At 41.9% G+C, this 12,527-nt stretch overlaps 1 protein-coding gene across 9 annotated transcripts in view; it reads right to left on the bottom strand.

The window, feature by feature from the left end:
• The window catches only part of stxbp5l (syntaxin binding protein 5L), a 454,881-nt gene that overhangs the window by 62,126 nt on the left and 380,228 nt on the right, over positions 1 to 12,527 (bottom strand). For all 9 annotated transcript variants that reach the window (XM_080203426.1, XM_080203432.1, XM_080203427.1 and 6 more), the window contains one exon: positions 3,214 to 3,387. In XM_080203426.1, the coding sequence (XP_080059552.1) occupies positions 3,214 to 3,387 (174 nt within the window). The remainder of the gene's footprint in view (positions 1 to 3,213; positions 3,388 to 12,527) is intronic.

Genomic DNA, 12,527 nt, shown 5'->3' with positions numbered 1-12,527 from the left:
TTGAACTGTCACCTTAATTCCACTTTCCTTCTTGTCTACTCATAACCCTTGACTCCCTTGTAAATCAAAAATCTGTCTAACTCAACCATGAAAATATTCAATGACCCAGCCTCTACTGCTCTTATGGAAAGAAAAGTGTGTAGACAAATGATCCTCTGAGAGAACTTCCCCTTCATCTTCATCTTAAATGGGAGAGCCCTTACTTTTAAATTGTATGAGATACAGAATTAATTTGAAAAATGTTGATGTCTGCAATATTTACGGCCATAGGAAGTACCTTAACAAGAGTATGTTAATTTTCACATGATTTCTTTTGACCACCATGAGCAGCAATGCTTAGCAATATTTTAGCATCTTTCTTCTTGAAGGTCCAGTTTCAAATTGGAGAAAAATACCTTAAATTTCAGTGATAACTATCCAAACACAAAATCACTTAAAGTTCAACATATTACTATTAGTATAGTAGTAGGATTTTCATACAGAAGTATGATATTCCTTCAGGAACACTGCACGTAAATATGAATTAAGTTCACCAGTTACTTCAATCAGCCTTCATTTATATCACAGAATCCCTAAGAGGCTACCATTCAGCTCATCGAGCCTGCACCAACAACAATCCCACCCAGGTCCCATCCCTCATAACCCCCCATATTTACCCTGCTAATCCACCTGACAATAAGGGGCATTGAGTTTAAATATTGGCAAGTCACCTTGCAGCTTTGTAGAACCTTAATTAGGCTGCACTTGGGATATTGTGTTCAATAATGGTTGCCACACTACCAGGAGAGGGTACAGAAAAGATTTACTGGGATGTTGCCTGGTACGGAGGGCATTAACTATGAGGAGAGGTTGGAGAAACTTGGTTTATTCTCATTGGAATGGCGGAGGTTGAGGGGCAAACTAAGGGGCATGGACAGAGTGGATAGTTAGAAGCTTTTTCCCAGGGTGGAAGAGTCAATTACTAAGGCGCATAAGTTTAAGGTGTGAAGGGCAAGGTTTAAAGGAGACTTATGAGTCAAGTTTTTTATGCAGAGGGTGGTGGGTGCCTGGAATTCGCTGCTGGGGGAGGTAGTGGAAGCAGATACGGTAGTGACTTTTAAGGGGCGTCATGACAAATAGATGAATAGGATGCGAAGTGAGGGATATGGTCCTCGGAAGGGTTGGGGGTTTTAGTTAAGTCGGGCAGTGTGGTCGGTGCAAGCTTGGAGGGCTAAAGGGCCTGTTTCTGTGCTATAATTTTCTTTGTTCATTATTCATGAATAGAATGGGAATAGAGGGATATGGTCCCTGGAAGAGTAGGGGGTTTCAGTAGTGCAGGCTTGAAGTACCTATGCTGTAATTTTCTTTGTTCTTTGGACCATGGCAGGAAACTGGAGCACCCAGAGGACACCCAAGCAGACACGGGGAGAATGTGCAAACTCCACACAGTCACCAGAATAGGAAATTGATGGTCCCGGGTGCTGTGAGGCAGCAGTACTAACCACTGTGTCACCATGCCATCTATTATAATATAATCATTAGTGGAATTTTTGGCGAATATTAGTCAATTATTATATAAATTAACTATCATTCAGGTCTTAGGATGATAAAACAAATGCATAACACAACTCATAGGACAAAATGTAATGCTGGGGTGTGGGATCCCACCCCTGACAAAGGAGTCAAGAATGAGCTTGTCTCTGCTTGGCAGGCTTGTCCTGGAGGCATTGAACGGCTGTAAAATGGTCTGAGGTGAACCCTCCACTGCCATCTGGGAGGAAGTCCTGCCTCCAACAGCTGCTGGCCAATCAAACAGGTGGCAGTTCTGTGGTTCCACCAGCGGCACCAAGAGCTGTGGATATGGCTGGGACTGCAGGCAGTCCCAGAAGGAAATGCTGGGACACAGGTGAAGATAAGTCTAGGGCCAGGTTAGCATAGACCTTGAATGTCACAAATAGTGAAAATCATCCCTGATCTTATATTTACTGTTGGATGCATTCAGGTTAAATGTTACAATCCCTCAGATGGAGGGAAAATTGGTATTTGAACTTGCTTGTGCCTTTTCTATGAGAACTGTTAACAGGAGTTAGATGAATGAAGCTACCAGTCATGATGGAATTCATTGATTGATTCTATTGATGCATTGGAATGTTTTTAATAAAAATTAGCCCCTCTGCAATGGGGTAATTTACTTTCTTTTATTGTCATTCATGCCCAAAGTGAATCTCCTTACAGACAATAAAGTGAAATTGAATTGAATAATTGGTTGCAACAAAATAATGCCTTCACTGTTTACAAGTTAAGCTATCCATAAGACATAGGAGCAGAATTAGGTCATTCGGCCCATTGAGTCTGCTCCGCCATTCAATCATGGCTGATATTCTTCTCATCCCCATTCTCCTGCCTTTTCCAATCAATTCTACTGGGTTTTTAAATGTAGAATTAACTATACCAGGGTATTATCTATGCAACTCAGACCAAATGACAGTTTCTTTCATTGAATTATTCTGAATGATGATGCATCGTACTTGGAACTTATGCTTCTATTATTATTTTTAAATTGATAAATATAACTAGGTTTGAATCTGATTTTCTCAGCAGGGATTACTCTAAGATGAAAAATTATGATAATAAAACATATTGTCTAGATCTAAATAAGCTTAAAAACTTATAAGAAAAGCACAGCAGAGGATCATGTTGATGAACAAATTTCTGCCTGGTAGAATTTTCAAATCAGGAGTGAGTTTTCTTTCTTGGTAGTACTCCATTTGACTATCAATTCCAGTAACATCAGGAAATATTTTGATGTAAGCCACTATGATGCTAAGCCATTGGCTTGGATTTTAAACTGAGTTATTTTAAGCAAAGAATTTTCACTGGTGGTACAACTGCTAATTCTACATAAGTGGAATCACCATTTGGTACCTGATGGCCTGGGTATCTGTGTTGTCACTAGATAGCTAAACTATTTACAATATTATAGAATCCATAGAATCCCTACAGTATAGAAGGAAGCCCTTTGGCCCATTGAGTCTGTAACCAACCACAACCCATGCAGACCCTATTCCCATAACCTAACAAATTATCATCAGTTTAGGAGTTGCATTGTTTCCAACTGCTAGTTCCTATTTGAAAGTAATGTATTTGCTGTTCCTGGATTTCAGGTCACTGCAGTCAACTCAGAACTCTTAAAGACACATGTGTCTACATATACATATATACACTCACGCACACCTTCTGTGTGGGTGACAGGCAGAGAGACATCCATGCAGGCAGCCGATTGTGCTTTTCGAAAAGGTGGTCGGCCTGGTCCACGACGGTTCAGCTTTGAAGTATCAGCAATGGAAAGGCGCTTCCCGGTATTGCATGGTTGAGAAATAGGGCTTGTGCAGACTCCATTGACGTGATCTGAAATAAGTGTTACAAATGGTAAGTTTCACAATTAACTTACTGTATTTAAATTGGAAGTATTCCAAGATGTTTCAGTGTTGCAGCTGGTGTCCCCAGCTACTATTTTGTAAAAAGCTGTAGGAAAAATAGGAGTAACAAAAATGCAGAATCAAGAGCCGGGCAGCCAATAGTCTTTCATGTGGGCTGGAGGTAGGATAATCTCTTAACAATTTTCAGTAACTTATTTTAATGAAATTACTGAACAAAAAGTTTTTAAAAATTGTAACAAGGGACAAGCCAGTTGAAGGTTTGAGGGCTAAGTGACCTACTCTTGCACTTACTTCTTATGTTCTTAAGACTGTTCACAATATTAGCAATAAAACTGACTGGAGGAGAGCCTTAATATAATAACTTTAACCTTTCCAAGCCAAGTGATTTTCACTAAAGCTTCCAACAATATACAGTAAATAGAGATTAGTCAAAATCTTGATCAGAATACAAAACTAATTTAAAATAGGTCAGCTTGCATAATTAAGAAGAAAATTTAAGTTTATTTTTCTTAGATGCCAAGAAGCTTGAAATGAGCAGAATTTCCATTTTACAAAACAAATCACCACTGACGCTGGGAATAGTTGTCTAATAGTACAGGACTTGGATATTACTGAAAAAAGAGAGACATGCAAGCAAAGGTATAGCTAATTCACCAGTCTGGCTTGGAAGGTGGTGGCAGCTGTGATCAATGCCAACGCTGGAGAGGTCAGCCACCCAGTGCAGGAAGAGGATGAATTACCTTATCTATGCCTTCAAGCTAAGGCAACCATCTCAGTATTCTCAACTAACACATTTACAAACCCATCACGTTCACTGGAATCTCACTCACTGCCAGCTAAGGAACATTAACCCTCATTCTCACAGAGACACTCATATCTCCATCTGGCTTCATCTCCTCTGCAGCTTGCATCCACATCCCATCGATGGCTCCATTCAAGATATGTGGAACTCCCTCTAGGTCAAATTCCTGGAATTCCGCCTCTAACAACACAGTGCATATACCTACATTTCAGGGATTGCAACAGTTCAAGACGGTAGCTCATCACCACCTTCTCAAGGGCAAATAGGGATCGGCAATGAAGCTGACCTAGTCAGTGATGCCCACATGATAAAGGAAACAAAAAACATTGACAGATGCAAGACATCCTTATAATATGCCCTGGCATGCATCTTGCTCACTCTGTCTTCATGCAGGACAAGCTCGCGCACAATAAAAGGGAGAAGTCCCATGTTAGAAGTGCCCAAACTCAAGGTTCTTGTGGAGTTTGAAAATGAGCTATTGAGCTAGACATAGAGGATTTTGAATGTGCTTGTGCTGTTGGTGAGGTGGGCAGCGTGAGGATGCTGTATTAGCTCATAACTCAGACAACCATACTGTGAGTGCTTTGATCTGTTTTAGAGTTGCTTGCCATGCACTTATAATGTCCCTTTTCTTTCATAAGCACCCAAGGGATCCCAGGGGCATCCACAAACCAGACACTCTTCAATAGCCCCAGGGACACCACTCAGCAGGAACCCCAGAAAACCCATCACAGCACTCACCCATACCCTCCACTAGTACAGAAACACACATCTTAGTGGGACCTAGTTCTAGAGCAGGTTTGCAATCATGATCTGGTGAGCGCATCACAAAGTCTGTTCCACAACAGGTAGAGCAGGAACATCCCAGGATGCTGGCATTCAGAGGACCGCTGGAGGACACAATTCTGTGGAGGCGGATTAGAATGATAAGCCTCCGGATTCAGAGCTACAGTGACAATCACAGGAACATTAGAAAGGAATGTCAGCTGTAATCCTCAGATTGCAATGCACAATGGAGGAGTCCATCCGCATTTGGTTTGAGATGATAGCGCCAGCATGCCAAAGCACCAAGGTCATCACTGGGAGAAACCTTGGGTCAGGACACTGGTCCTGTACTGCTGCAGGAGTAGTGTTTTATTGCTGCAGCTTTGGTGGCATCCGTCTGTTGTTACATGAGAGGGGGACAGGGCACTTAAATCTCACTTCAGCTGCCCCTTCAAGTAATCGACCAATGGCCCTGGGGCAATCATAGGGTGGAGGACCAGCAGCTGGATACCCTGAGGCCATCCAGCCAGGTGGTTCTGGGACTTTCCAGCCAATTCAAATCCCCTCTTCCTGTGATCCCATCACCACCAGCTCCACAGTTCAATGAGAGTGCACCTGACACAGGAGGACAACCAAAACAATCCAGGTCCCTCCAGAAAGATGTCCACCAATGTCATTGTAAAAAGTCTGACAACACCAGGTTTTAGTCCAACCGATTTATTTGATAGTAAACGCACAAGCTTTCGAGGTTTCCCTCTATGTCAGGTGAATGGAGGGTTCTGGCCTCAGACAGAGCATATGCATCATTTCATGTTCTGAGCCTACACTAAGGGCTCGTATTTGCTGCTGGCAGTCAGAAAAATTTTAGACTGTGTTCATCTGCTAAGTTCACCAATGCGTGGGAACAACTTGCCAACTAAAGATGACAAAGCTCTGCCATATTAGTGAACTGGTGTTCAAACGCCCAATCTGAGTGTCTCTCATCCTGTAATTGTGTCTATTGCGGGGTCACTTGTGCTAGTTCCAAATGGTGATTTTTGTTGGGTAGTAGAGCCTTTGAGAATGTTCTGGAAGTGCACACCGTAGCTTTAGGTATGGAGGGGAGCAATGGGATAGTAGCAAGGATGTTCTGAAGCTGAAATGTGCACTTTATTTGCAATAAGGCATATACATCCCCTCACTTCGCCCATGACATTCCCAATGGCTTCATATTGTCTGCGCATTTTGGAATTTGCAAGGGCCAAGGCTGGCCATGAGGGCACTATGTCCAAGAAGAGGCATTTCAATATCTGGCAGGTGAATGAGTTCATGCTCAAGTGCTATGCATCCATATTAAAGTGAGGAAATATGCAGTCCAGGACTCCTAACTTAGTTTGGCAGACGTCAATGCAATTTGGAAGACTGCACCACAGACAACTGAATCATCTCTCAATGGATTCATAGTAGGCCTTGTCTCAAGTCATGATGATCTATGAGACCCTCTTGGGACTATACTGGAGTGCTCCACCAGATCTGTCTAGGCATTGGAATTGCATCTTTAGGATGTCCGTGGTGTGTTCCTACAATGTTCAAGTAGTAGCATAAGCCTCATTGTACCTTCTTTCTGCAAGAGTCTGACACATGTCTGTCATTGGCCATGTCTTTTGTGGTACCCTTTGTCATCAAGAATCCTGTACGATTTCTTTATGATGTTTGGGGTCTGCAATCTACTCAAGATGTATTTGTCATGGATGTTTCCTGGGTATCTGGCACAAACTTGCAGATCAGTTGTACACTGAACGAATGGTAGTCTTTCCAGTTTATATATAGCTCCGTCTATTGCCATGGAGTTTTTATTGTCATTGAGTGCAGTTGATGGCTACCTGCACCTGTGGGAACCTGGCAATCTCACTGAAGCCCACTGCTCTGGAATTCTGGCTTGTTTGATCTCTGTTGACAAAGACATAATTTTGGGCCTTGGCAAGAGGATGTCTGAGACTTCATGAATGCATTAGTGCATGGATGCTTGAAACCCCATAGAGGTCCCCAGTGGAGCCCTGGAAGTCCACCCAATCCCCATGGTATCAATTCCTGGAGAATGTGGCAAATGTGAGTCACTAGAACAGTCGTCGGCAACACTGGTTCTTGCTCATCTGCAGAAGAGACGTGAGTTCTGTAGACCCTGGTCTTGTGAGCCACCTACCCATATTGACTCATCCATTGTGTCTAGACGGGGCCCTGTTGGCCCTTGGCAATCTAAACACCTCTGTTACAATCTTCTTCTCTCCTGCCTGTAAGCAATAATGCAAGCAGTGATAAATCCAGGCTCCATCTTCCTGATGGTCTCCTCTCTGCAGTATCAATGAGAAACAGACAAGTGTCAGCATTAGTCTGAAAGGTCCTTTCTGCCAATGGCTCATCAGTGAATGTGGGTTCCCATGTTGGAAAGTACCTGCCACTGAAATGATAGTGAGTCTGCACTTCGTACCAAATTCCCCGCACCTTCAACATGACCGACTGCTTTGATATTGCTTCAGCCAAGCGCTTGGCTGTGCTGCTTTCAGCCCAAGCACTGTAATTCTCATTCATTGCATGCCAATACTACAGCCTGCGGAATAAACATGAAAGTGAATATTGAGTCAGAAAATTAGATTATTAGAGGGGAGTGGGTGACAGAGGCTTCTCTTCTATGAGCCATCCTGGACCAACTTGTTAATGCCTTTTGTCCAGTCTCCCAATTACGCTGGAGAATTTTCAAGCCACAAACAAAAAGAAAAGATTAAATATTTGCTGGATTAATCTTACACGAATGAGCATCACTGCTTCACTTCATTGTCATTGAAAGGCCCCTGATATGCCTCAGCTATATCTCCCTCATTAGGGAATGTACAGTTCAGTTGAATACCCTTTTAATCGCACCTCCCTAACTGCCGCCAGTGCAAGCACATGTCCTCTAATCTGCCCTCACAGGTAGTGTGCCTCCTTATTTTAATTCTGTACTGCACCATTCTGCAAGTTGGAAAGTAATGGTGCAGAACTCTCTCCGCTGGCCAGCTTAGAGGATGGAAAAGCCTCCCATGATTCCAGAGAGGCTTAATGTTTAGATTTTCTTCTCCCACAGACCTCTTAATCTTCTCCCTGTATCCTGTGATTCCCATTGCGTTTGTGGTGCATATCCACTTGTCAGCCATTGAACATTTCGAAGTGGATATGCTTAAGCTCCACCTGCCCATCTTGAGGTCACTTACACAATTAAATATATACAACCATCCACTCCCCTTTCCCGCCGCCCAGATACCCATGCAATGCCTTTTCCCCATCTGAAGGCTGCAGAAATCTCCCCTGACTGACTGTACTAGCTGTGGTCCATTATGATGCTTAAAAACCCACATGGACCCAGGTGCATGATGTTACGATCATGGCCTGCACACAGCATCTAGGGCAAGATGGAGACTGAAATGACATGCCCTCCTCCCACCTAGACCGGAACTAGAACATTAATTGCCAATTCAGCAATGTAACTTGAGGCAGACCCTTCTCCTAGCTGAAACGAGTCCCCCCGCCCCTGAGATTTCTACTCTTGCCAAGTAGTGAAGTCATATCAAGGTTGTAAAGAGCATTCTGTATGACTGTTACCATGAAGAACCATTTCTCCTCATCCTTCCTAATCTGTCTGCAATCTTCAACACAGTTGTTCACATCATCCTCACACAACTTGGAACCAACTTGGTTCCATTCTTATATTTTTTAATTGTAATCAGAGAATCATTTCTAAAGGCTTTTCTTCCCATTCCTAAAATACTAGCTCTGGAATCCTACATGGATCTATTTTACTTATCACCTACATACTGCCCCTCAGCAACATCAGCCAAAAACATGTCAGATTGCATACGTATGCTGACAACACTCGACTCTACTTCACTACCATGTCTTCCGATCTCCTCCATTGTCCCTGATCTGTCTTATTTCCTGTCTGACATTTTGTAGTGGATTAACATTAATTTCCTCTTATAAACTATTGGGAAGATTGAAGCCACTGTTTTTGGTCCCTAACAGAAACTCTGTTCCCTGGTCACAGATTTAATCCCTCACCCTGGCAGAAACAGAACGTTGGCAACCTTAATGTTAGGTTTGACCCTGCAGTAAGTTTTCCACTACATATCCAGTCTAACACCAAAACTGCTGACTTTCACCTCTGCAATACTGCCCAAATCTGCCGTGCCTCAGATCATCTGCTGCTGAACTCTTATCCATACTTATGAAACGTCCAAACTTGATTACTCCAAAGCTTTCCTGGCAAGTCTCCTATCTTGCACCCTACATAAATTTGTGCTCACAAAAAAACTATTCACCCATGTTAACTGATGTACATTGTTGCCTGGTCTGACAAAGCCTCAATTTTAACATCATAACAATTAAACATCTTTGATTTTGAATCCTTTCATTGCCACACGTCTCCCTGTCTATGTAACAATCTCTAGTCCTACAAGGTTTCAACATCTTGATGTTCTTCCAATTATGGCATCTTGTACATCTCTGCCTTCAACTGTGTCATCAATGGCAATTGTGCTTTCAGCTGCCAAGGCTATAATGTCCAGAAATTCCCCCCCAAACTCTTCATCTTTCTACTTCTCACTCTTTAATACCTCTTTAACCAAGCTTTTGATCCTAAGTTCTGAAATCTCCCTCAGTATAAAATTTTGATTAATTGTGAGTATACTTGCTTGCTTTACAATGAATTTACAATGGAACTGAGATGAAAATTTAATCAAAATGGAATAATGACATTTATATACAGCTGCTACTAATAATAAAACTTCCATTGGTAAATTATAAGCTGAACCACATTGTTATTCTATATCCCAGTAATTGTGTATCATTCACCAGGCAATAGTGTTGTGCCAAGTGACAATATAAGAATTTTATGCCAAATAGTTTTGCTTGGATTATATTTCACTCTCAGATGTCTTTTGTTTTATATCCATTATTACTGATACAGCAATTCATTTCCAATTTTCCAACATTTTATAGTATCATTTGACAACATGAAAACTTTTATTTTTTGATTCTACATCAATATGTTGCAACTTCATAATATATTGTTATATAAACAATATTGAATACTTTTTTGCGTCAAAAGGCTTTAATATCCACCATGCTAAAGTGTATGAAACAGTTTGGGAAGAACAGGTGGAAAGAAATTACCAGGAATTAAAGTCCAGAAATATAAACAGCATATAAAAATGAAGCCTATCACAACATCTACAAGGCTCAAATAATGGGATGGATTACATATTTGTATGCTACTAAAAATATACCATGCACTTGCTGCCCACTAGCAATATTTTATGTAACAAACATTCCATCAATATTTATGCCAATATTTATAATAGAAACTAATTATAATAGAAACTAACTATAATGAAAACCTTCAAAAGAACACCAACTTAATTGAGAAAATGTCTATGAGCATTTTGCCCACATGCATGTTGATAAAGTAATTAAATTGCCTAAAATGCTTCGTCTGCCATTTTGTTCTCCAAGTAAAATACAGAGTAAGTTTTAAACAGGAATTTAAAAATGAAAATTACATATGTTATAAGAAGAATTAAATTTACATGTTAACTTGCCTTTCGTGTCACTGAATGCCTTTCAAAAAGATTTTACTTCAAGATCACTAACTTTTTTCAAAATAACCTCGAAAAAACTATTTAACCCCCAAAAAACCAAGCTGTGGGGGGGGGGGGGGGGGGGGCGCGCGGGTGCAGAGAGACCCCCTCCCCCAAAACCCGGGGGGGGGGGGTCTCTCTGCACCCGCCCCCCGCATTCAGACCTGCATTCCGACGAGCACACATGAATGAATAAATGAACAAAGAAACAAACATAGGAAGGAATGAAGTAAGGAATGAAAGAATGAAGGAAAGAACGAAGGAACAAACGAATGAATGAGCACCTTGCAACTCCCATTTTGAATTTCTGAATGTCCCAAAACTTCACATGCCATGTGCTGAATTTGCAGGATACTAACTGACAAGAAGGCCCTTTCACCAGCACAGTTTAAAAGGATCATGCAGCACTTATAGATTAGTTGTTGGTTTATCATTTTAGGCTGCTGCTTGACTTGTGGTCATTCTTTTTGTATGTTGTATTCTCTATAATAGTTCACTTACGCTGATTCCACACATTGTTGTTGCTTCCCACATAGACTGCCTGCCAACAAGAATGGTCTTATCGCGCTTCCTTTGAGCTCGAATAGGAGGAAGAGCAGCCAGGAAGATATCATGGAGAGAAGCAGCAGCCAGAAGAGTGAGGAGGAAGTTATTTCCACAGATTCGACAGTGTTTCTTGCTCACCACAGCCAGGTTTGAAGGCAGCGATACATAAAATTTACTGGGTAGTCTGCCTGCCACATTACTGCCGCCCCTGTCCACACCGGAATGCTATCAGCAATGGCATTGGCATCCCACCTGCCAATGGGCTACCACCAGGGATTTAACTGACAGTGGGTGAGGCTCATGCAAAGCGGCCAGCACGTTTCCCTGCACAAGCTTGCAGTGGATGGGAGTGGGATCCTCTTTGATAGGCTATCTTCCCCATGACCTCTCAATCCTGAATCCCAATTCCCCATGCTAGGGCTTGCCAGCTTGGCACCCAGTGAGATCGCCAAGCCAGTACAAAGTCCACATGTAATGCTGAATACCTGCTCATTGCTTGACTATAGTACCAAAATTAGTTATTATTCCCTGTGGCACTGCTAAAATTAGAGCTGTTAGTTTTCAATTGGCTGGTATCTCGAGGAGGTACTTTTATCCCTGAGTGGCAGAAATCCACCCTTACAGATAATGACTAATCAGCCATTAAATAGCACCTAGTGAAATCTAACTCAGTGTATTCAAGGAACGCAGATTTATTAGAAGTAATGCATGAAGCATTTTCACTTCAAGACGCTGTTAGAGCTTTCCTATCTACTGATATTTAAATCTAATCTTCTGAACATTGACATGCAAACAAATCATTCAATGGCATGAATCTTTAAGTGATAAATCCTGTTTACAAACTTTCTTGAGGAAGATTTGGATTGAAGTTAAAATGTAGTGAAAATTAATGTGTAGCTCATCACCTCTCCATCTGTTTAAATCATAGGGCTGGAATTTACACTCCCCTGCTCATGTCTGAAGGCTGAGAGGTGGCATCTAAAATGTGGTCATGGCCTTCCCATCAGCTTTACCCACCTCCCCTGATCTGGCTCCTATTTCATTGAGGGGCTGGAGGTGCCAGGCAGCTTAGTCATGCTTGAGCCTACTGAGACCTTTAAATAACCAACTAATGACCACTTAAGTGCCCCATCTCAACGCTTACTCACAGCGGGGAATGCTCATTCCATGTGGGAATCCTGCAAACTTTTACTGAGTGAGCGGTGTTAGACAAGACCCATCAAAGGCACTTCCTGACCAAGATCATACCACCTCTTTAACCCTCTGTTTTTTTTCATGTGCAGGCTCCTGACTGATTTTTAAATTAGAGGAGCAGTAATCCAAATAAAATCTGAATAAAATTCAGTC

The sequence above is a fragment of the Carcharhinus amblyrhynchos genome, chromosome 15, assembly GCF_965287045.1.
Source record: "Carcharhinus amblyrhynchos chromosome 15, sCarAmb.v2.hapA, whole genome shotgun sequence".
Classification (NCBI taxonomy): domain Eukaryota; kingdom Metazoa; phylum Chordata; class Chondrichthyes; order Carcharhiniformes; family Carcharhinidae; genus Carcharhinus; species Carcharhinus amblyrhynchos.
The sequence above is the reverse complement of the archived record's forward strand: the minus strand, read 5'-3'. Positions and strand labels throughout refer to the sequence as shown.